Source organism: Tasmannia lanceolata, unplaced genomic scaffold, assembly GCF_043159265.1.
Source record: "Tasmannia lanceolata isolate RefF3 unplaced genomic scaffold, GAP_Taslan_0.1 ptg000008l, whole genome shotgun sequence".
NCBI classification, from domain to species: Eukaryota; Viridiplantae; Streptophyta; class Magnoliopsida; order Canellales; family Winteraceae; genus Tasmannia; species Tasmannia lanceolata.
In genome coordinates this window covers 25,848,994-25,874,951 of record NW_027518685.1, presented here as the reverse complement: position 1 = coordinate 25,874,951, position 25,958 = coordinate 25,848,994, and the positions used below count along the sequence as shown (strand labels likewise).

The window sequence follows — 25,958 nt, the reverse complement described above, 5'->3', positions numbered from 1 at the left end:
GCAGGGCTGAAGAAAGAGATCCCTCACTTGTGTAGAGTGCGTAGTGCGCCCACCCAAGAAGAAAAAAGGGCATGCGCACGCACTCTTATCTCATTTAGATATTGTTTTGGCAGTTTTATCCTCTTAAACAACTTGGAAGAAGAAATGATTTTTCAATACAACTTAATGATCATTTACCGATGAGATTTCATTGCCAGCTCGGATTCCATCGAGCCATGCCATCAATTCCTCATGACCGCAAAGCTCAACTAGAAATTAATCACCCCAAAGCTCACATAACATTGCTGAAAGTAGTACTGAAAATTACATGAAGTAACATAACAAAACATGAAAAACATAAGATCAAACACTCAAAACATACAAGAAAAGAAATCTAAAATGACCAATCTACTTTGATACCAAACTACATGTGTCTCTAAGTCTGAAAGCCAAGATGACCCATCTACTTTGCTACTAAACTACCTGGCACTCAACTAGAAATTAATCACCCCAAAGCTCACATAACATTGCTGAAAGTAGTACTGAAAATTACATGAAGTAACATAACAAAACATGAAAAACATAAGATCAAACACTCAAAACATACAAGAAAAGAAATCTAAGATGACCAATCTACTTTGATACCAAACTACATGTGTCTCTAAGTCTGAAATCCAAGATGACCCATCTACTTTGCTACTAAACTACACGTCTTTAACTTTGAATTTGTCCTTATTTTTTACCACGATGTCGTACATGTGCACCGAATTGAACTTGGCAAAGTCCCTAGGGATAGAGATGAGATGAACTGAAGATTGCTTGTGGAATTGAAGGATATTTGGATCCTCGGAATATCTCTCCCACCCAAGTCCAGCGAGCTTACTCTCAAGAGATGTGTAAGAGGTTATCACTTCGTTGGTAGGTGTCCAAACGAGGACCTTGCGTCGGACATTGTTAGGTTGATTTCCATTGGAGGAATTCGAAGCCGGGTTCTCGACTAGGCGAATCACGTTGTCCTTGAAAACCCAAACTCCAGACATTTTTTTTCTTTGGTTTTGCTCTTTAGAGTGGAGGAGAGAGTGAAGGTGATGGAGAGGGAAGGAGAGTTGAAGGCTATATATAAGGGGAATTTGGAGTAAGATAAGATGCTTGGGAAGTGCCTAAAGAGAGTAGGTCTATGACATTGTTTGTCTTTGGGCTCCATGGGGTGAGTATGACTAGGGTGCAAGGATGCTGTCTGGCTCGGATTTAGGGCACACGTACCATCGGTAGGGTAGGATTGGAGAGAATCATGTGGCCCTACAAAGGAATCTTAAATGCCCACTTCCTTATTTTGATAGTCGCTCCTTTAAACTTCTTGGACTGATTCTTGATACTTCGCTACAAATCCTAGCTAACAGCCAATGGTAAATGTGAAGTCAACATAACCCAAATGGTTCTAGGCTAACTGGTAAAGAGACAATGACTATCAGATATCAGATAGTATCAGTATTTTAAACCAAAATGTGTGCCGAAACGTGTCCATAGCAAATCCAATCTTACTTGACCCACCGCTGGATAGAGTACTTGGTGGATGCTGCTGAGTACTAGACTGATGTAGTCATAATTAGGGACAGTCTAAAAGAGTTTTGATCGACTTTGTAGGGGAAAATGTGGACTTGATAAGGACACGAGCAAGGTAAAAGCGAGTCAACTCAGACGAGCCACAGAAATTTTGAAACTATGCATAGCTTCAAGATATGCTCAGTCTATGTATATATTTGTTTAGTCTCTATCTCTCTCTACAAGTTGCTTGGAAGGACAATAGTTTTCTAATGGATATAGACTAAAACAGTTCAACATAATGTGAAACAACCAATTACTCCAAAAGCTTAAGCTGTTGAAGGCATTATTTAATCTTTTATACTGTTAACACTCCCCATCTCTGGCCCCTTTTTTAGGGTTGGCCTATACGTGGCACATGCGGCCTCTCTTTTGGGTTAGCCATTGGATGTGGATTTTTAATATCACGGAGTTTTAAACCCCTGACTTTTGCTCTGATACCATGTCAAACAACCATTTACTTCAAAGGCTTACTTACGCTTTTGGAGTAATAGGTCACATGTGCCACTTGTAGGACAACCCTAAAAGGAGGGGCCACATGTGAGGAGGGAGTGTTAAAGTATAAAAGATTAAATAACGCCTTCTCCAACAGCTTAGGCTTTTGGAGTAATTGGTTGTTTCACATGGTATAAGAGCAAAGTCTTGGGTTCAAAACACATCTGTCACGTGTAGGCCGACCCTAAAAAGAGGGGCCACAGCTGTGGGTTGGTAGGGGGGGGGGGGGGGGGGGGGGGGGGGGTTTGGGTGGTTAAAAGTATAAAAAAAATTAAATAACACCAGCTCCTGCGGCTTAAGCTTTTGGAGTAAATGGTACTTTCACAATTCATACATACGCATTTCCAGTAGGAGGACTATGATAATAATATATCAGACAGTATCAAGGAATGTTGATTACTCTCTCTCTCTCTCATACACACACCTAAAACCGATAAGGATCAGGAGAATTTTTGACAGGAAATCTTTTTCTACACTCGGATTCAACATCTCCAAAGTTGGTGGTGGTCCTCCTACATCTCTAGGAAATATTTTTCTACTCCCAGATTCATCATTTCTAAAGTTGGGGGTGGTCCTTCTGCATCTCTTAGACCTGTTTCTAGTGCTACAGAAAGGCGATACTTTTGGTAGACAACCTTAGGGTTTAGACATGCATGTATCTTGAGCAAGGTAGACATTCCTTGTTCCTTTGCTCCACTTTCACCATGCCATGAGGTCCTAACGACATCCATAAAGTTACTGTCTATTTCTCAATATTCCTCTAAATCTTGTTGGACCACTTAGGTTAATCCTGAGCAGATTCCGATCAAATAGTTATCCAAGCGACGACAAGCCTGATCAGCTTGAAGCTGAGATCGATTTTTCGTGACATACCTCAGATTCGTGTATCAAATATTCGCCGGCGGTTCCACTACACTTCCCATCATGCAACTTTTGCAAGCTTTTTTGGGTATTTAAAGTAAGATAAGGAATGGGGCAATTCCTTCTTAAAACAACAGCTTTTGCAACATGCTTTTATATTGTCTCAGTTCAAGAGAGAATGAAGACAAGGGAGTAGGGTCTACTTGAATGGGAAGCTTGCCATTCCATCACAGAATCTCCCATTGGATCACCTGCGAAAAATGCCAAAATTCAATTCCCTTACGAAAGTAAGTGACGCAGGTGCATCCAGCTGTTCAAAAGCTTCAAAGTCTTGATCGAATAATTTGGAACCAAAGATGAACTGCCAAGCCATCAGAGTAAGCGTCAGACGACATGGATCGTCGATCAACTCCGAGATATTGCCCAATCATTGTACCCACACAGGCGGATGAACGGCCCACGTTGAGCAAGTCATATAGAGTTTTAGTCTTATTAGAATTTCTTTTTATTAATATTAGAACTTTATTTAAGTAGGATAGTTGGACGGATTTCTTTGTAGTCTGTCGTATAAAATCCTAAAACTACCCAAACCCCCTCTTTGCTTGTTAGTTGTTACCCATTTAACACCCCATACCATCATCCTCATGACAGCCTTCTTGAATGGTTCAACCGATTCTTGTTTCTTGATATCCACGTATCATCATGCCACTTCCACCCTTTAAGCCTCTATCCAAGAACCCCATATATTATTCTTCCGATTACACCTTCTTGATTTTCTTTCCAAAGTTAACAGACCACCTATCCCATAAATCTTATCCCTTTCATAGTACCCTCCCACGGTACTGACCAGGGTTCGATTCCCTGGATGAGCAAATTTGTGGAGGGATCATCATTTTTTGTCATTACAACGTGCAATGTATATATTTTTAAAAGTAGAAGAATGGCGTGCACCAGAATAAGTGGGTCATATTGCGTGATTTCATAGTAACATTTGGGAATGCTTTAGTTTAGTATTTTTTAAAACTTCCCTATTCATTTTCACCAAACAGATCACAGGGCCAAGATAGTAAGACTAATGGTGCTCGGGATGCACCGTGGACTGAGATTGTAATTAAACCGACTCAAAGAACGAATACCTATGACTGAACTGGTCACTTGACTCCATAAGTGTGTCTACCGAGGTAGATAGGACAAACCAATTCGCTAGTAACCAATAGCTGGGATTATATTCTCGAGAAGCAGCTCCTCTTTTCAACAAATTCGATATGCTTGGAGAAATTGAAAATGTTATCCTATCTATATTATCAGCTAGTCATCAAGTTGATCCTTTGAAAGCTGAAACATCAGCCCCCACACTCACTCTTGAGACATGGCAAAAGGTTCAAAGAAAGAAAGGCAAACATCCTATTACGCTTCTCCGGCCCTCTCCAACTTGTATTCATGTATTCTCCCTTCCCTCTCAATGGTTCGCCCCACTAAGAGGATAGGATAATTCTTGGAGTTTGCTGTTTTTTTGGTGAGTGGTGGCCCGCGCTCTCGATGCTATATTTTAGCTATATGTTGTTGTTTGCCCTCATCCTCTAGGGGGGCTGTTTCTTGTTGCCTCTTTGTTATCAGCAATTTTTATGAGACATGGATACTTAGGTTATTTTTATGAGACACTACTGTATTTTTATGAGACATTACGAACGAAACATAGGTATTTTGGACAATTTTTATGAGACATGGATACTTAGGTTATTTTTTATAAGAGATTATTCACATAAATATATGGGAATGTTATCAGCACTACTGTATTTTGATGAGGGCACTCCTCACTTTATTAAAAGTAGGGTATGGCCCGCACCATACGATGATCCAAACCGTCCATTAGATGTTGTGCCCCAAAAATTATTTTGTTAGAGGGTAAATCTAACCCTCAATAGATCGGAGGGTTAGGATCAACCTATGAAAATAATTTTTGGGGCACAACCTATTTAGGCTATGGCCCATCTAATGGACGGTTTGGATCATCCTATGGTGCGGGCCATACCGTACTTTGAATAAAGTGAGGAGTGCCCTCATCAAAATACAGTATGTTCTAGACATGATTTTAACACCATTTTCAATATTGAGGAGTGCCCTAAATATATTTAGTACTTTGGTTATGTTCCATATGAAAGTGACATCTTGGGTCAATGAAATTCTAGACATGATTTTAACACCATTTTCAATTACTGTATTGAAGACATACTCAAATCACCTAATTTGGGCAAGTGTCACGGTTGGGGAAGGTGCTTATAGGGTAAGTGATATATTTGCCCCCTGTTATTCGATAAAATTAGGGGACAGAGGTCGGGTTTTGATTAGGTTTGGGTTGCCTAAGGTCTCAACCATAGTTCCCGGAAACTCTTTGGGCGGGTGGGAAACCCGTTTCCCCTAAAACGCGTTTCTCGCTGGTGGGAAACGAGTTTCCCCTAAAATGCGGGAAACGTGTTTCAGAAACATTTTCGAAACATGATACAAAATTGGAGAAATGTTTCTGTAACGCATGGGGAACATATGAGAAACTTATGTAAATCATGTGTAAACGCGTGATAAACATACGCAAGACTCGTAAAAGAAAGCATGTGAAACTTTTTGCTACCATTCAAAAAGAAAACGCATGTGAAATGTGTAGGAAACATGTGTGGAACTTATGAAAATCATTTTGGAAAAAACACATAAAAATTGTAGAGTAGATATTAAAATAGAAAACAATAGCATATATTATAGTAAAAAAAAAATCAAATAGATAAATCATGTGTGGAACTTTCATTTGGGTTTTTTCTATCGTTTCTGAAACACTTATAATGTGTTTCCTAAGACATTTCTCATACTATTTTCTATTGTTTTCTCGTTTCTCGTTTCCCCGGTATTTTTTTCATGCGTTTCCCATTTCCGTTTCACATTTCATTTCCGGAATTCGTTTTCCACCCTGGTAACTATGGTCTCATCCCTAACGTAACCTGGAATTAAATCTAATTGGCTTTTCCCAATCCTAACCTAACCCAATCCAACCCTCGGAAATGACAACCAAACTTGAGGAAATGCCAACCCAACCTGAGCCAAATTGGGTTGAACCCGTCAGGTTCGGGTTGAGCCCGACCCAAGTTGTATCCGTAATTTATGACTACTCTTTTACTTTACAACGGGGTGGCCCGGGGGAAGTGGGACCCATAGCTCTAGAAAAATAAGAAGTTTTGTAAAATACCAAAAATTCAGTAACGGTGTGTGGCGTTTTGGTTGTTTCTTGGAATATCCAAGGGGCTGTTTTTCGTAAGCGCCTCATTACCTAATTGCCCCTCGAACCGTTATTTCAGTTGGATCCAGCCAAAGTCCATCGTTGAGATCCGAACACGTGGCATAGTTTAATTGGCTGAAGACTAAAATGACTAAAGAAAGCCAACTCTCGTCAAAGATTTTCTGCTTCTTTGAATTCATTCATATCATTTGTTTGAACATTTTTCTGCGCGTTGGACTCTTTTTTCCCCATTTTCTGCATCGATTTTTCTCCTTGGGAAAAAAAGAAAGAAAGAAAGAAAAAGGAAAAAGGTATTCTCGAAATCTTTCGTGAAATTAGGGTTATGAACTGTGATTAATCTAAAAGTTTTCATGTTCTTCTTCTTCATTGCATTGATTTTGGAGTTAGAATCTTGCAAATAAATGATTAAATAACACCAACTCTAACAGCTTAGAGCCCTGTTTGTTTTAGATTGTGGCAACCGATTGTGAGCCCCAAACCGATTATTGGACTCAAAATTAAACGTAATTTTGAATCCAATAATCGGTTTGGGGCTCACAATCGGTTGCCACAATCTAAAATGAATGGTTTATGCTGTTTTTGTTTCATGATATTTGACTATAGCTTTTTGTTTTTCTATCTGGGATTAGGTTTTACTTCTTCCATTTCGATTTCATTGGCTTTGGTGACATTGTTGAAATGCCTTCCACTGTCTCACCTCAGTGGCGTGAGAAGGCAACTGGCTTCTTGTCAACTTCAGGTAAGTATGAATGATTTTTTTAATTGGTGCTTCTGCTTAAAATGCACTGTTTAAGATATGAGGAATGACAGACTGAAGGGCACCCCCATTTGTCAGTCTCCACAAAGTGCATTTATAAGGGAACCGAAAAATATAGTGCATTTGATCGGCTCGACTCTTTTCCCTGCCCCGTCCTCAGGGGCGGAGGCAGATATAGCATGAGGGGGGCCATTGCCCCCCCAATGACTAGCATAGTCCCTTTTATTTGCATGGCTGTACATGCATGATTGGCTAGTTTAGTGGGCATGGCCCCCCCAATGACCAATGCTTAGCAAGTGTAAATTAGTCCGGCCCCTGCAAGTGTAAATCCCTGGCTCCGCCCCTGCCCGTCCTCTTTCTCGCAGTTCAGAGTTGATTCGAGCTGCCACTTCTCCTAAGTGCATTTATAAGGGAACCGAAAAATATGAAAATGGCGTGGACAAATATAAAATTAAAGGAGCAATAAATGCACTTTGTGTTGAAGGACCAATAGGGGCACCCTTGTAGCTGGTTTTTTTGCATGGGACACCTGCATGTCAGTCTTTTCTTCCTAAATGGGAGATGTTCTAATGCAGGGGTCAGGCTTAAGCAAGCGGGTCAATCTGTGGGTGAGGTTGCAAAGGATGCAAGTGGCAATGTTGCTGATGTGGCAGAACGGGTTGGATCATTGGTCAAAATGCGATGGGCCCTTATTCAGCAATCCAGACAGCGGCCGGCATCAAGAGATGCCATGCAAGAACGTATTCTGTCTGCCGCTGCTTCAACTGGCACACTTCTGAAGAAGGGCATTACAGAGACAAAGGACAAGGTCGCTGTTGGAAAGATGAAAGTTGAAGAGGTAATAATTAGCATGACTGAAATTTTTAAATTTGTCGATTCCTCAGACAATGCCATCACCATAGTGAGATAACCTGAGATCTTCAATCATCGACTGAACCTGCCTGGTTAGCATCTGTGTATGCATCAATATTAAAGTGATCATGGTTTCTGAATATTGATTCTTTCCCTAGTGTTGTATTGATGTACTTGAAAATCCGCTATGTCGCCTCTAGATAGGAAGTACAAGGGGCATGCATATATTAGCTGATAAAACTTACTGCATATGCAATGCCTCGCCTCGTGAGCGTCAGATAGAAGAGATGACCTACAGTCTTTGAAACTTCCATTTATTCAGTAGGGGGTCTCCGTGGACGTCAATTAGCTTGTGATAAGGTCAATTGGAGTCTCCATTGGTTTAGTACCGAACTTTGCTTCCTTTGAGAAATAAATACGCCCTTCCTTTTGCTAGTCACTTCAATTACTAAGAATTACTTGAGAACTCCAACGTCCTTAATCTTAAAATCTTTTGTTTGAAATTCCTTCAGATAACTAATTTTTGATTAACAATTTCTTGTCACCACTATGTCATCAACATAGACAATTAGTGTCGTGATAAATCTTCCTTCACTCTTAACAAACAAGGTGTGATAAGCCTGGCTTTATTGGTACCCAACTTTCAAGACCTCCCTCCTGAACTTGTCGAACCATGCCTCGAGGGATTGCTTCAATCCATAGAGAGACTTCTTGAGCCACACACCTATCCTAGATTCCCTGGGGTTTAACTCATACTTCCTCCTATAACTCTCCATGCAAAAATGCATTTTTAACGTCCAATTGATAGAATGGCCAAAATAAATTTGCAGCCGTTGATTAGAGAACTCTGATCAAGTACATCTTAGCAATTGGGGCGAAGGTCTCTATGTAATCTACTCTATGCCCTGGGTATGGGTTTAGCCCTTGGCTACAAAGGCACAAGATGCGGGGGATAAGGACAAATGAGACACGGAGTTGGAAATAGGATGAAGACTGAAACTACGAGTTCTAAAGTCTTAACTGAGAAATAGAAGTATCAGATATATTACTTGGAGCTGGTTCCAAGGAATCAGACTAGTCTTCAGGTGCCCCTGTGGCCATTTCTTGTTGGATCATCGATCTGTGTCGAGTGTATACTTAAAGTTCTCTCTGCTCATTAGTCATTGCAGTTTCATCCACCACAAGATCAAGAAGAGATGGAGATATATGAATAGGAACATGAATTGGATGATCATTCCAAAAAAAAAAGGAACATGAATTGGATGAAAAATAGGGAACTGAGTCAAAAAAAGGTGATATCCATAGTCACATACCAACATGTCGCAGGATCGTGACACGTGTACCCTTTTGTATTAATGAGTGGCCTAAAGACACTCCCCGAGCATCCTTAGAGTCAAGTTTGGTACAATACGAACCAAGAATATGAATAAAGCAAACAACCAAATATACGGGGAGGAACAACAAAGAGAGGTTGTCCAAGGCAAACTAGCTGAAAAGGATTATGGAAGCTAGGGGATGATTTCCGATTGATGGGTGCATAACTGTGAGAAGAGACTTCGTCCAAAACTACTTTGGGACATTCATACCAAGAAGCAAGCTTCAAATTACTTCTAACAGGTGTCAATTCTTTTGTTCAGCTACCCCATTTTGTTTAGGGTGTGAGGAAACATGCTCCGGTGCAATGCCATGTTCTTCGAAGTAGGTGTGAAGATTGCCTTCACCGTATTCGTGAGCGTTATCGGACAAATAGTTTCACATTCTTTTCAAATTGGGTTTGCACCATCTTGTGAATGGTTTTGATTTTCTTAGGAACTATCTCTTGAGCGCAACAAATAGAGTCAAGTACAATGAGAAAAATCATCAACAAATGTTAAAAAATAATGATATCCACGCACATCAATAGTAGGAGAGGGCCCCCACACATCATAATGCACAATATCAGAAGGAAAATCATCTCTTTTGCTGCTTATTGAAAAACATGTTCGACAATGTTTGGACATTTGAAAACATCACATTGCCCACAAGGTGTTAAATTTCGGTTTCGGTTTCGATCGTCACATACAGTTTCGGTAGGAAATTTCGGTGAAAATCCTGTAAAATCACAGAAAAATATGAAAACATATGCAAATGATATACATCATTTACATGGGAGGCCTCCTTAGTAGAAAATCCTCACTTTCTCCCTCACTCTTCTCCTTCTTCTTCTCCTCTCATCCTCATCTCCTAACAATAGTAATCAGTAATCTTATATGTATACGTGCTATGATTTGGCCGACACTTTGAATTTATAGCCGACGCGTGTGTCAGTTCCGACACGACACCCATGTCGACACTCCTTTAGACACTTTAAGTGTACTGCTAGAAGTGTCAGTAACTTTATATGTATGTATGTGTATGAGTGTAACACTATTTCTAGATTTTTAGGGTTTGCCATGTTAGATACCTCATATCCGTGTCGAAACTTGGCACACGAATCCATGTCAACAAATCATGTTTATTTGTACTTTCTATTTTAGGTGTGTCCCTGTTTCTAATTTTTGGGAGTTCGCTGTGTCCGACACTCCATGTCCGTGTCGAAACGCGACACTCGTGTCCGTGTCCATAAATCATAGTATACATGTCATAATTTCTAGGTTTTTAGATGTTGCCATGTCAGACAACTCATATCCGTGTCGAAACTCAACACACAAATCCATATTTACAAATCATTATTATATATACTTTGTATTTTAGCAATGTCTTTTGGGGGTTTGCTATGTCCGACACTCTTGTCCGTGTCCACAAATCATAGGCTATGCATTCCAAAATTGAAATTGATAACTTAAGATGGTGGTAGTTTTACACTGAACGATTTATTTGGTGGTAGTTTTACTGAACGATTTATTTCGATGGTGACATTCTTTCAGGCAGCAAAGAAAACTGCTAATAAGAGCAAGAGTATTTTGAGCAACATTGAGCGTTGGCAGAAGGTATTTATGCTAAATTAAATTTCGATGCAATTACATGACATCCTTGCAATTCCTGACCTTGTTTTGCATTTTGAAGGGAGTTGCAAGCAGTGATGGTGAGTCCTATTCCTGTCACATCTTGTAATTTATCATATTGAGGATTCTTGAATGTTATTGTGGGAAACATCAAAGTGTATGTGTTGTTTGACTCTCTTAAACTTTTGCTGTTGTTTATGAAATGTTTTTTTATATTTCTCTTTAGTTTTTTCCTATCATCTTGTGATAATTTTTCTCTAGAAGGAAGACGGAGTTGACATGTTTGTTTAAAGGTAGGAAATTGCAATTGCATGTTTATTAAGTATCCTCAATGCTTTCAAATCAAGATGCTTATTCCCACCGTATGATTTTGTGCTTTCAATTTTATCTTTAACTTATGGTTGCAAAATATTAGAGATCTAAAAAAATATGTCAATACTCCCTATGAAGGGCAGGCAAAAATTATTAGGACGAAATTCATTTCTTATTCTACACCTTACACGTCTTTGAGGTAACATGGCTCCGATCAATGTTCCTGTATATGATGACATGGGACGAACAGGGTACCTTTTTTAGGCTAATCTAAATTTCATGGTATGGGACAAGCCCCTTTCCCAACTGATGATGGGTGTCTTATTTGGTATTAAGTCTTGTTAACAAAGAAAGGTCTGTTATGTTAGTTTGGGAACTGAAATAACAATATGGGAATGTTTAAGCAATCAGTGTAGTCTGCAAGCCATAGAATTGCTCTACAATCAGGTCAAAGTCTAGCAGTATTTGTACACACGGGCAGCTTTTTTTTTAACTGTGTAGTTCATTTAATCACCCATTTTACTTCATGCAATCTGTATCTCTATGGCCATGCCCAACTGAGTATGGCATTAGTAACAATCTATAATATAAATCCACAACTGCATGTATTTTCATAAATTGAAGGAGGCTGGTTCACTCAGATTTTTCCATTTCTCCCAGTATTTGGAGTTCCAATTGAGATAACAGTGCAACGACAGCAATCTAGCAGGCCCATTCCTCAGATATTGGTCAGATGTGCAGATTTTCTCATACTATCAGGTGATCCAAAAACCCATAAAAATTAGAGCAATGATAGATGCAAGGGAGCCCTTGCATAAAGAGCCGGAAAAGGGCCCTCGATTGGTTCCATGTCATGAAGTGTAACTGAATTTACTTTTTCAACTGATTTGAAACGGTTACACTTAATGACATGGAACCAATCGAGGACCCGTTTCTGGCTCTTTATGCAAGGGCTCCCTTGCATCTATCATTCCTCTAAAAATTAATATGATATTTTATTTCATTTATGATGCAACGCTGAGTAAAATCCGTATTCATGGCTAGGGTTACATTCTGAGTACTTGTTCAAATATGAAGGAGATAAAAAAGTTATTCAGCAGTTAATTTCACTGTACAACCAAGGTATCATCGAGTGAAGTTACTTTAATCTCATGTTAAATGAGAAATAATTATGTATTCTGATTCTAATGATTTGCTTATGTAATTTGATTTACAGATTGGAATTCATCACTGCCAGAGGGAATAAACCCAGTTGACGTGGCAGCTCTAATGAAGTGTTATATTGTGGGCCTTCCCGAGCCACTTATCACATTTGAGCTTTATCATGAAATTAGAGATGCTCACTGTAGTATACGTGACATTAAAAATGTATTGAAGAAACTCCCTAACGTGAATTACATGACCCTCGAATTTGTCACCGCGTTGCTGCTCCGTGTGAACCAGAAGTCCTCCCTTAACAAGGTAGGTAGTCTTTCTGTCAAGTGCCTTTTATGGACCTTATTCAAAACCCACATGACATAAAAAAAGATTTGGGCTGACAATTTGGTTAGGCCCACCCTAAATTAGACATGTGGTGAACATCTGTGTATGCATTGTTAGTGTTCATCATAAAAGGAACACGGGCAACGGATCGTTGGCGGTCCAACTTTGAGAAAATCACAATTAACCATATGGATTGAAATTGAAACAGTAAAGGGAACATACCGAAAGCCGAATATCGTTTTGCTATCACTAGAAGGATCATATTCCGGTATTTCTCCTCACTCCACAACAGACGGTGATGGGGACCGACTTCCTCTCTCCTTTTGCCGTGGATTGCAAAGAGAACGATGTAGAAATTGTTGTGTACAAGTAGGGACCGGATGAGAGAATAAATAGACATTTATGGAAAGAAACACAGCTCCTCATCACGCTGGTTCCCTCCCCAAAAGTCTCTTACATTTTTACACCCCTTCTTTTATGACTTTTCACTTAATGCCTTTTCACAAAACCAACTAACAAAATGATCTAGGCCGTTGATCTTGCACATGCCACATCCACCGTTAGGATAATTTCCTAACATGCATTGCATTTATGAATTACACTAACCCTTTTTTTGTATTTTGCTTGCTGATTAATAACACATTGGCAGATGGATGCTCGTAGCCTATCCAAGGAACTAGCACCTGCTATTATCTGGCAAAAGGCGTTCCGAAGTTTAGAACATTGGCAATCTTTCAATTATTCATTCAAAGGTCCTTCCAAGACCATGGCTCCAACTTTTTACAATGCATGGAACACTCTTTCAGGTGAATTATTGTTTAATTTATGTTTTCAGTGTGGTTGGGAGAGAGATCTTACTTTTCTCTTTCCATGGAAATCTTTATTTCCCTCCGTTAGCTGTTGTCGTATATTATCTTTTCTCTTGGCTATACATCTCTTGTTTACCTAGCAAAATTATGGGTTCCCTGCCACTGGCAATCTTATTTTGAGTTGCCACAGGTGTAATGCAGTTCCTAGACTACCCGCTAGCCCCTCCATTAAAAAAAGCAGACACCTTTAGCGTACCTTATCCAACCTATAGTGGATAACTCCACCTCTATGGAGCATAATCATGTAAACCAATTTTAGTAGAAGCAATGCAACCTATCTTTCCACTTCTTGTGATTTACAGGATAAAAAATACAGCATTGCCTGGATAGTAATACCATAACAATTATACAGTTCCTTTTACTATGTTAAATCATAAACATTTTCATTAATGTACAAGCGGGCATTTTCCCCACATTGATATATAGGGAAATTTACTGGTTCTTTCCAAATTTTTAGCAAAAATGACTAGAACCAACAAAAGAATGAAGGGAAGGAAAATGTAGGAAGAGAGCCTTTGCAAATATCAAATTCTAGAAAATTTTATTTCTTTCATCTTTCTTTTCACCAGAAGAAGATGAGGGTGTTGATGCATCATCTCCCATTCCTTTGGATGACGGCGTACCTACGGACTTTGCTGCAATCGATGTTGTTCAGTGTCTCATTGAGCATCACAATGCCATTTTTACAGATGCAAATGAGACGATATGGAGGTAATTTCCAATCAAATACTTCTCATACCATGGAGTTTGATTCAGCTGCTCAAGTTGGGATTTGATGGATCTGACTACTAAGAAAACAGGTTCTCTAATTCTGGGGTTGCTCTATCTAGGCTGGATTGCCAGATTTAGAGGAAATTGTCCCTTGGGCAGAAGGGCTGGTGTAGTAGTGGTTGGATTTGGTTCTCTATGAATAACAGTGCTGGTTGAGAGGATTCCATATTTGGGTTTGGTAATAGGAGACTAAGGTGAGGGAAGTGTTAAGGTAACTTTAGATTCTGTAAAAAGTGGATCCTGGGGATTACATATTGAAGATGAGTTTGGTCATGGACAATAATATTTTCTAATGGAAAAGCTTCTTGTGTATGTTAATTTCTGTGCTAAATGTGGCCTTTTAAGCCAGGATTAATTGTCTTAATCCCTCTTCTCTTATGAATATGACTAATCTATCCCTTAAATTGTCCTTTTTTAGGCTAAACAAAACGTGACCACGTCATTTTTCATTTCAAACAAATCATTGCCCATTAGGCTCTGTTCACTTGCCTTCTTAAGAAAGGAAAGGAGAAGAAAGTAAGCCAAATTTTCCCGTGATTGGACATGATTTGATATTTTCCACCGTTCACTTGTTTTCTCGGGAAAGCATAATTACACAGCTGGAAAATATAAATAATGACATGGAAAACGAACATTCTTGCACTTTCCCTCTAAATTTTCTCACCAAAAGGGTGAGAAAACCACTTTGCCTGCATACTTTCTTTTCCTTTCTCGGCCAAGTGAACAACGGAATTTTCTCACAAAATGAATTTTCTCACAGTTTCTTTTCCTTTCTTTTCCAGTTTTCCACGTCAGATTCTTTTCCTTTCTTTTCTTTTCCTGCTGCTAGAAAACAAGTGAACAGAGCCTTAAAGATTGGAAAAAGAAAAAGAAAACTTTTTTTAAGGAGATGTTTTTGTTATTTTAGTTAGGATCAGTTTCTTTTCAACGCAAAATGGGCGTAAAACGAATCATACACCCACTTTTTCACCTAGAATTGGGCATAAAATTTGTCTTATGCCCATTTTACGTTGAAAGAAACTGGCCCACAGAAAATGGTATCTGCATTCTCTTGATAATATGCTTATGACTTGCACTTTTCCGATTGGCTATTGATTTTAAGAAATTGTATTGTAACAGGTCATAAAATCTAATTATGAAAATGCTAAAAAAGGAGTGCCATTATCAGATGTGTGCAGATATCATTTTCCTTAAATACACCAACCTATGCATTAAATTGGTTAATCTAACATGATTTAAGCCCTAAGTATCATTCAACGGATAAGTCGTATGGACTTGATTTTTCAAAAATCGCCATTCCCCCACGTGGGTATTCTCACGATAGTGAAGTTATTTCTATGGGTGCAGCCCCTCCTCAGGAGAGCACTGCAGCCTCATATGAACTAGGGGTGCAACTTGGGTTAGGCTCAGCTCTTACGCGACGGGTTCAATCCCATTTCAGCTCGGGGTTTGTGTTTCCTTGAGTTGGGCTGGATTGTTGGGTTGGGTTGGGATTTGAAAAGGCAAACTCAAAATAATTTTGGGTTGGATTAGGCTTGAGGCCTTGGGCAACTCAGCCCGACCTGAACTCGACCCCTTCCCCTATTTTATCGTGATTTTCAAAATCTTCCATTCATGATTTGTTTTAAAATATTTTTCCTTTTTCTTTCCCGAGCTAACCCGAACCCAACCTAGCCCAATTTAGAAAATCAAAGTTAGACAGGTTGAGTTAAGGTTGCAAGATTTAGAGGCAAATTGGATTAGGGTCCCTCAACATGAGGCTCAGGTTGGGTTGGTTGGGCTAGGGTTGGCCTCAACCCAACCCAACCCATCCCAACCCGGACCAATTGCACCCTTAATACCAATTAAATTAATAAGACAAATTGTGGTAGCTCCTCTCTTGAAAAATAGAAGCCCCCAAATGGGGCTTTGTACGAAATTTGCTTAGACACTCCCACACACACATATATAGACCTTAAGACGTACAAAGGTCATTTTGTGAGCATCTAAACAAGGGATGATCATTACCTAATTACCTTCCCCCTTGAAAGAGAAAAAAAAAAAATAGATGTCTTAGTCATCCATTATAAGAACAAAGAACTGCTAGTCACCAAAATCTGCATGGAATCAAATTACAAGACTCCGGTTACAGTAAATTCCGAGCAATACTCCTGACCAATCATCGCTCCGATGAGCTCGGGAAAGGCTCAAGGCTGTCAAACATGTCGACCGGAATATCGTCAAAGAAGCTATCCGGGCTCATGATATTGTCACCTTCCTCTTTAGTGCCATATCCACCTGTGTCCAATTCAAAATACGGCAACCATGTCGCGAATCGTGGGCCGTTGATGGACTCAAATGTTTCTCTACACGCAAAAATGTCCAAAAAGCTTGGATCTCCGAATCCGACGGAATGGAGGTATTGGCTTTCTGGCAGGAATGGGAAGTCTAATGGTGGGTGTGAGAAGTGATCATAAGCAAATTGTGGAGATAAATCTAAGCATGGCTGCTTATCAATGAGTTGAAGGTTTGTTTCCAAATCAAGTAAATTTGGGCTTAGCAAATCTGGTAACTGCACCATCTTGATTTCATCTGAATTCCCCATGTAGGAGGAAGGTTTGCTACATTGACCCATTGAGGACTCTTCATGATATGGCATGGAACTGAATATAGACTCCTAGGAAATAAACAAAGTTAAGAATCAAATTAAACAAAAAAAAAAAGTTTTTCTTCTTTTTTTATGTGGAAACAGAAAATAGAGATTTATTTACCAATAAATAAAATAGTTTAGGAAATGGTCTATGTTTATATTTTTAATGAGTAATGGTGAAGAAAACAAATATTTAAATGGAAATGACATATTTGTCCCCTTCTCTTCCCTGGGCCATCCTCTTACCCTCTCCAGTGTACTTATGAGTTATGACTAATCTTTTAACACTACAAGTGGTTGACCCGGGGAAGAAAGGGGGGTAAATGTATCATTTTCCATATTTAAATCAGAGATATCCATATGGGACTCCCTAAATTGGATGGTCCAGATACACTAGATCACTATACATGTAACCATTTATATGGGACATTTTTTCTCGGCTTCACATTCCCGCATGGAAATTAAGAGGCCAACTCTTTCCATTGGAAAAGGAAATGAATGTGAGGCTATATCTGGAAGTCATGAAAACTTTTTCCATGGAATATTAATTTATCAGATTGGGGATTAGAGGGGAAAGAGGGAGAGAATTGAAAGGGAATGAGTGAGGAGACTAGGAGAGGGTGCAACATGGCTGAAAAACAGGAAAAAAAAAAACCTATTCAAAATAGTGGTATTTTCCTATTGCTTAGCCACTATTTACGATTTCCTCACTCGTGCCCTCTCAATTCTCTTCCTCTCCCACTCTCCCTACCCATTTCTCTTGTAAACTAAAATTCCACGAAAAATATTTCATGGTTGACAAACATACCCTAAGGGGCCGTTTGGATACGTGGATTTTACAATCCAAGTTTTTAGTTTGAAAACAGTGTAAAAGAGGCTTCATGATCAAGCTGTTGTCTGCTGTCGTGACAGCATTTCTTGGATTTTAAGCGAGAAATTCAGGTTTTAAAAATCTCTCTTGCATCCAAAGATTTTTAAAACCTGGAGGAAATATGAGAGGATCTGCTACTCTCTTGCTGATGGGAAGAAGGGCGAGAAGTCAAAAACTAGTCAAAAACAACGGCTAGTCGGCTTCTTCACTTGTATCTTAGCTACAATTTTGAAGAAATCCCGAATTCTAAAATCTGTGTATCCAAACGCCCCTGAGTATTAAAAAAAAAACAGGTTTTATATAAATCATGCTAGAAGGGAAGTCTCCATTTTTCTTACCTCGAAAGCAGTCACTTCAGCAAAAATAGAAAATTTTCCATGGTTTTTCTGTGATTTGGGTGTTTGGTGTGTCTGCAAAATCTTTGCCAACCTCTTCTGCCTGGTACTCCAGAAATTCTTCACATCATTATCTGTTCTTCCCGGCAAATAAGTCGCAATTCTCGCCCATTTGTTCCCAAATTTTTCTTGCAAATCAATCACCGCCCTCTCCTCCTCTGATGAAAATTTGCACCCCCTGCCCTTTTTTTAAATTCATAAATCAAAATAAGTTCATCATCCACCACCATAATCTTAGTGACAGCAAAATAATAATGAAATTGTCTTTTAAATTAAGTGATAAAGAATGAAAAAATAAAATAAAAAAGCAATTCAATGGCATGTTAATTAGTTGGTTTCTAATAATGTAGTCGATTAATTGATATGAAAGAGAAAACCCTTGAAGAAAATTTAATAATCCATGTACTACAATGTTGTTAACATTGAAGAAACCAAACTAGAAAATTGCATTGGCCCAACAAAATGCAGATAGTAGAAATGCAATAGTCACTAATTTCACTGTTAATAATCAGAAGAAAAAAGAGTAATTACTTTAAATTCGGCTTTCAACCTAAGAAAAAAAGAAGAATGTTACAAACCCAAATCGGTTCGCAACGTGATTGATCCTCTTAGAGGGAAGATCCTAGGCAAGTAACAAAGAAAAGGTTATGTCTTTAAGCCCGGTCTAAACTTAGTAGAAATACAATTACTCACTAATTTCACTGCTAATCATAAGAAGAAAAAAGACTGATTACTTTAAATCGGTCTTTCAAACTAGGAAAAAAGAATAATGTCAGGGAAATGTTATTTTCCACAACGGATAAAATACCCAAAACCGCGACCCCCCCCCCCCCCCCTAACGTTTTTCGTTAAGTTTTAAAGGTAAAGAAAAGGGTTAAAGGGGGTGAGCCATTCTCACAGAAACCGTTGGGGGTGGGGGTGGGGGTGGGGGTGGGGGTGGAGGGTATCATTTCACTGATATTACGAAAATGTTACGAACACAAATCGGTTCACAACATGATTGATCTTCTTAAAGGGAAGATCTATTCTACCCTAACTGGGACCCATCTAGGCACATGACAAAACAGAAAGAAGAAAGAAGAAAGAAAAAAAGCTTACGTCTTTAAGTCGGGTCGAAGCTTATTAACCCATCTAAGACGGCACGATTTTCCTGTTCTTGGCAATAGACCCTTGGATCGGATGGCGCTCCAATCTCGCGGCCCATATTTCTTCACATAATCTAATAGTATCTCATCTTCCTCTGCCATCCATGGCCCTTTCCTCATTACCACCCCATCATCTCTGAGTCCATCCATAACACAAAAAAGGAAAAGGAAAATCACTTCTTTTCTTTAAATTCAAACCCAAATCTTACTTTCTATTTGTATCTCTCCCTCGCTTTTGTCACCCATTTTTAAATCTGAAAAACGAATCATGGTCCAGTTTTGAATTTGTTTTCCTCCATTTTCATTTTTTATAAAAGGTGACGGTTAAAACGGTTGTTAATGGGCTTTCCCCACTAGGCACCCACGTCTCCTTTTCCCTCTCTCAATCAAATATGCATGAAGTTACAATCGTGCACCTAGTTGTGAATGGCAAGGAGATTAATTCCATTAATAACATGTTAATTAATCCCTTTCACAAAGAAGTGATCGGCTGGTTTAGTGGTTTTCAAGGGAGCCACCTAGTGGCTAGTCGCAGTAGAGGTGAACCAACCTCTAATTTTAATGACGAGATTATATATGATTTGTGACTGTAAAATCCAGTATTTTTCAAAAATTACAGTATGGCCCACTTCATAGGATCATCCAAACCGTTCATTTGTTGGGCCACACACCATATAAAATATCGTCGTGAGATCTTATGTTGTTTTTTTTCAAAAGTACAGTATGGCCTAGTACATAGGCACATCCTAACCATCCACTTGTTGGGCCACAATGTACATAAGTTATGCCCCAAAAATCATTCCCATGAGATGATCCTAACCCTCCAATCTATAGAGGTTACATAATGTGCAGTTCCTCTATAGATCGGAGGGTAAGGATTATGTTATGGAAATAATTTTAGTTGTGCCCCGATCCGAATATCTCTTTTAGTTAAGGGTGCAACTTGAGTCGGGTTAGATCGGGTTGAGGCCAACACCAATCCAACCTGAGATAGCATTCCTTCAACCCTAACCCAATCCAACCCGAGCCTCGATCGGATTAAGGATGGTCAACCCTAACCCAACCCGCCTCTAAAATCTCTCAACCCTAACTGAACCCATCTAACCTGAAATCAAGTCAGATTGAGTCGGGTTGGTTTAAGCTCCCCTTGGGCCAAAACAACAAAATACAATAACCCAAAGAAAATCAAGATAAAATTAGAGGACGAAAGTTGGGTTCGGATCGGGTTGCCAAGGCCTCAACCCTAACCCAACCTAAAATTAAATCAAGTTGGCTTTTCCCAACCCAACCGAGCCAAAATCGGGTTGAACCCATCGGATTCGGTTTGAGCCCGACCCAAGTTGCACCCTTACTTTTAATGACTATCCCCTAATATCTCCGTCTCTCTATCTCTTGTAAGATCTTATGTGTGCAATCATTGATCTAAGATCTATGGTCTAGATTTAAGAATGGGATTAAGTGTGAAATTGCTGGAGTTACCCATTTCCACAGTGATCAGTGAAGGGTATAAGGGTAATCAGTACATTTCATCCCTTTGAGACATGGATGATTAGTGTAGCTAGCTAGAGTTTTGTTGTAGGCATGACTCTAAGAGGTCTTATTCTATAAATAGAGGGGTTGGTCTATGTTGCCGTCTAACCTGTCATAAGGAGATCTCCCCCACAAGAGATTAGGCAAACTAGAGAGGCAGTAGGAGATCATCCCGTTCGGTCCAACACCATGGGGGATCAAGGTAAGTTTCATATTCCTTTTGTATTCTAGTTTATTTGCACGGCTTGATTTGCAGAGTTCTAAACGATCTAAAGTTTAAGTTCTCTCTCTCTCTCTCTCTAGAGATAGATCGTGACCATGAGTAGCCAAGGCTAGGCGTTTTTAATCTCTCTGGAACAGTGCCTGTCATAGTTCGAGTCAACTAGCATTCTTTAGTGCTTTTAAAGCCTTTACACACCAGGATATGTTAGCACGTGTCATATGATCTTACCCTCAAGTTCAAAATCCCAAGCCAAGGATCCGATCTAAAGCTGACATTTCTCAGCAAACCTCAAGAAAACATGGGTAGTTTAGTAATTTAAGAGCAATGATAGACTGAAGGACGCCCTTGCAAAAACCAGTTACAAGGGCACCCTCATTCCTTGTTTTTGCTGTTTTTTTGCAAGGGTGCCCTTCAATCCATCATTGCTCATTACAAAGAATGATAGACGGAAGGGCACCCTTGCAAAAACCAGTTACACAATGACAGACTGAAGAGCATCCTTGCAAAAACCAGTTACAAGGGCACCCTCATTAGTCCATAGCAAGTGTTGGAAAGTTGTCTTGTTTCACACGGCTTGCTATTATTAAATATAGCAATGCCGTGTGGTAAGGAAAGAGAGAAATTGGCTTGCGGTTTAAAAAGAAAAAAAACCAAAATTAGGAAACATTCCCACATCTAACGATTCCAAGAGAGAAGGAAAAAGTGACGTTTTCTCTAGGCTAAATTGAAGATAAGAAAAATGTGTTTTGTGCCTCGAGTGGAAAGGGTTTGTGAAGGGGATTCTCTTGGTTTCTTCAAGCCAGAGAAGAGAAGAACAAAGGCAACAACGGCGATGGATTTTCTCTTATGTGCACTACAAGAGAGGAAGTCAAGAAGGGGTTTTGTAAAGGGTTACAAGGGAAGGTTTTGGAAATCGATAAGTGTTGGATCGATTGAGGAACCTTTTATAATCTTGTATCTTTCTTGATTAGTGGAATATTTCTCTTGGATCAACCGTGGATATAGGCTTTGCCGAACCATGTAAAAATTGTGTGTTCTTTGTGATTTGTCATTATGTGATTTGTTTTACTGTCATTGATTGTGAGTTTTGATGGGATATTTATCCATCGATTTCTACAGTGAGAAAGTGCATTTATTAGGGGGCTAAAAAAATAGGGATACAACGTTCACAACTATAATCATAACTGACTTGATCAATGCGGGCGCCCATGTGACTGGTTTTTGCAAGGACGCTCTCCAAGCTCTCCAAGCTATCATTGTTCCTAAAATTTTTAATAAACATGTTTTTTGCCATTTTTCCAACCTTACCCTCCTATATTTTGTAAATGACAGAATTTAAAGAGAGAGTCTAGACTCACAGGCGCCCTTTCAGAGGGCACTCATTGGTCATATCACATTTAAGATGGCACAAAAAGTCGGGAGATCATAAATGCCTACAGTGGAATTTGAATAATAAAGGTGCCCGCCCTTTCTTGGAGGGGTGCCTCTGAATCTAGCAATCCTCAAATTATATAGGTATTAAACGTGTTTTGTAGGTTTGCCAATTAATCGTTTAAAATATTACTGTTTTTTAGCGCCCCCCCCCCCCCCCCCCCCCCCCCCCAAAAATGTTTCTGTGAGAATGGTTCACCGCTGGAGGATAAATTCACCCCCTTTTACTGTTTCTGTGAGAATGGTTCACTGCTGGAGGATAAATTCACCCCATTTTAACGTTTTTCTTTGCCTTCAAAACTTTGTGGGGGGCGGGGGGGGGGGGGGGGGGGGGGGGGGCGCATTTTATCCGTCAGAGGGGGGAAATATCATTCCCCAATTTTAAAGGTACTAAACGTGTTCCTTTTATGTTTTGCACGCCCATGATAGCAACTCCTCGTCAACAGCAACATCACCTCATCCAAGACGGAGATTCCAATACTGTTGCTCTCATTGGCTGCAACATTGGGACCCACAGCAGCACAAGATGGGCCCATACAAGTCCACTTCAAATTGTCCCACAGTGTGTACAAATACTAGTCATCCACCAGAATGTCTCATGGGTAGAAGATGTGGAATTTGTTGTTACTTACAAAGTCCTCATCAGACACTTTGTGGGCTATACCTGTAAATCTCTTCCATCAGATGATCGTAACCGTCTGGTCATACAATTGTTGGGAAACTAAGGCTAGATTTTTTCTTGTACTAGATAAACGGTCTAGATCATCCAAAAAATTGGGCCCCCCTATGCAATTTGCTGTCCAAAGACTACTTCCATGTGCCTACTAGCACTCGTGCACAAGTTTTAGTACGATTAATGGTTGAGATGGGCCCACAAAACATCATATTGTCAGAGTTGTCCCCCAATGAGAACAGGGAGTCTTTGACAATTGACATAGGGTGCCCAAAGCACATGTCTCTGCTTGTGCTTGTAGAATTTTCAATTTCGGGTGGCAACAGTCTGTCCAAGTCGCTGTTTGGAGTTGAGAAATGATAAAAGGAAATGACTGTTATCCTCTTTCCTAACAGGAACGTTTGGGCCCCACCTGTGCGACATGGACGTGATCAGATTCGTTCATCTGACTAGCAGGAGACATTGTTCCGGCATTTTGATTCCTACTCTAATTCCTGGGGTGCACCTCCAGTCGGGTTTGAGGCCAACCCGAACTTGACCTGAGGAACCATTTAAGTTCAACCTGACCCGACCTGAGTAACCCACCCTGTTTTTCCAACCCGAACCAGACTCGACTTGAGCTCAACCTGACCCAATCCGAAGCTTGCTAAAAAATTATGATAAAAAAAATGTCGGGTTAAACTCGGGTCCGGTTGAGCAAGCCCTCAGCCCGAACCTGACCCGACTTTTTTTCAGGTTGGACCTGACGGGTTCGGCCCTATAGATGGAATGAAAATTAAAATAAAATAAAATATTTAATTCTAATAAGAATTTCATCCCTCCCCAAAAGCACGGAATTCTCGCTGGACAGATCAATCTCTCGTTCTTTATCATCTAAACTCATATTTATTGCACCAAAAACAATAAAAGGCAGCCCAAGAGCCTCCTTGATGAAGAAGACTTAGAAGAAGCTGGGGATAAGTGGGCTAATTAATTAATTGGATATTTCCTTGGTCGCAGATCATAGGAAATGGAATTTAAACGGAGAATTCCAGTTGTTTGCTTTAGATGGAGACGGCTTCTTTTTTAAATTCTCTAATCCAGAGGATTGAACACACATATGCTTTAAAAAAACCGCTTACAACTACGGAGGAAGGGCCCCATCATGAGACGATGGGCTCTTGGAATATCCTTGTAACTTGGCACTCATCCATTGAGTGTTAAGCTACATACACATCATATATTGGATATTTGGGAAACCATTGTTTTTCCCTTCTCTCTAGTCAGCCGCAAAAGGGTTTTCACGGCTGGTCTGTCACACATCAGACCAGCCACCTCGTTAATGAAGACAACAGCTTTCGTCTCCATTCATGAGTGGCTGATCTGACGTGCAACAGACCAGCTGAGAAAAGCCTTTTGCGATGGACCTTAACAAATCCCCTCTAGTTATTATCGAAGAATTTGGATAACTTGAGATCCTTTATTTCCCCGGCTCATATATTTGTGCTCTTGATTGTAATATCTCTTTTATAATAATACACTAGTAGGGGTCATGCCTTACCCAGCTCTGGGGCAAAATTATGAGAACACCCACTACTCTCGGAGCTAATTCTAGGCAAATCATGTCTCCTCCTTGTTGACAGCTTATTCCACTACTCTCGGAGTCTACGCTGCATTTCCAAACAGACCCGTGAAGATAATTTAGCAGCACATAAGAACAAAGACGAGAGAAGATAACAGCCACGAAGCCAATTTTGGAAGGTCCAGCAGATTATCAGGTCCCTAGATCACGACTGCTGATGTCTCAATCTGATGAGGACAATTCAAGCTTCATACCCCGCTCAGTATGGCACCAGAAAGAGTGCAGCCAAGAAAAAAAAAGGTCTGTGGCAGCTCAGTTTCATGGCATATGCGACAGGGAAAAAAAATTCTGAAGTATAAATAGAGAATGATTTGGATGATAATGGAGAACAAAAATCAACGGTTAATTGATTAAAGGCATGAAATCGAGACTGTTGATCTTGTTGAACATCACGAGGCTACCGACATGGTCTTTGTCCCATCCTGATCGGACTTCTCAAAGGGGATGATCCCATTAAAGCTCTAACAAACGGCGTTTGGCTGACTTTTGATGGGTCCCAATAAGTGGAAGGGGAGTAAAAGTGGCTTTTGTTTTTAACCTTTTTCAGCCTAAAATCCGAACTAGGTTCTACCTAGAAACTTATAGACTCACTAACATTCTTTGCCCTCGCTATGCAAGGGTTTAATATAATGGGCCCTGCCCCATCAAAATATGAGTTAAAAAATGATGGGCCCCACTCTCTGCATATGGGTCTTGCGTGGAGATCGTGGGACCCACCCCATCAAAACTTGAGGTGAAATGGTGGGCCTCACCCGATACATGAGTTTCTGTGGATTTGGTGGGACCCACCCTGTCGAAACATGGGGTAAAATGGTTGCCCTCACTCTGCATGGATTTGGATGGAGATGGTGGGCCCACTCATGGGCGTAAACTGGTGGACCCCACCATAATGGTGTAAATGGTGGGCACTGCCGGATCAAAACATGGTTTGTAAAATGATGTGCGCCACGCATGCTATGCATGAGGTGTAAAATAAAATCCATCATGGAAACAGTTTTCCTATAACATTTTTCCATGAAAAGAAAACCAATGACAATGGAAAGAAACATGGTTAGTATACATCATATAGATTGATTGAAATCCTACAACATCTCTCTCTCTCTCTCTCTCCCTGCCAGACGATCACCCCACCCCTTCTTTTTCATATTGACACTCTTTCTTAATTTTACACTCCTCTAGACTTCAATTGTCAA

At 39.9% G+C, this 25,958-nt stretch overlaps 3 protein-coding genes across 3 annotated transcripts; 1 reads left to right on the top strand and 2 right to left on the bottom strand.

The window, feature by feature from the left end:
• Nucleotides 1-255: 255 nt before the first annotated feature.
• Nucleotides 256-1,079, bottom strand: LOC143883494 (flowering-promoting factor 1-like protein 1). Its single transcript, XM_077386840.1, has one exon. It carries the CDS (start codon nt 1,017-1,019, stop codon nt 684-686), a length of 336 nt encoding a protein of 111 aa, XP_077242955.1. The 5' UTR covers nt 1,020-1,079; the 3' UTR covers nt 256-683.
• A 5,332-nt stretch (nt 1,080-6,411) lies between these two features.
• On the top strand, nt 6,412-14,479 carry LOC143883492 (putative Rho GTPase-activating protein At5g61530). The gene is made up of 10 exons (XM_077386839.1): nt 6,412-6,510; nt 6,850-6,959; nt 7,553-7,815; nt 10,736-10,798; nt 10,875-10,893; nt 11,786-11,884; nt 12,170-12,247; nt 12,342-12,586; nt 13,257-13,413; nt 14,046-14,479. Exons 2-10 carry the CDS (start codon nt 6,899-6,901, stop codon nt 14,189-14,191), a joined length of 1,131 nt encoding a protein of 376 aa, XP_077242954.1. The 5' UTR covers nt 6,412-6,510; nt 6,850-6,898; the 3' UTR covers nt 14,192-14,479.
• A 1,677-nt stretch (nt 14,480-16,156) lies between these two features.
• On the bottom strand, nt 16,157-19,551 carry LOC143883491 (transcription factor DUO1-like). The gene is made up of 3 exons (XM_077386838.1): nt 19,241-19,551; nt 18,086-18,320; nt 16,157-16,903 (listed from the first exon to the last, which is right to left on the bottom strand). Exons 1-3 carry the CDS (start codon nt 19,435-19,437, stop codon nt 16,406-16,408), a joined length of 930 nt encoding a protein of 309 aa, XP_077242953.1. The 5' UTR covers nt 19,438-19,551; the 3' UTR covers nt 16,157-16,405.
• Nucleotides 19,552-25,958: the final 6,407 nt, after the last annotated feature.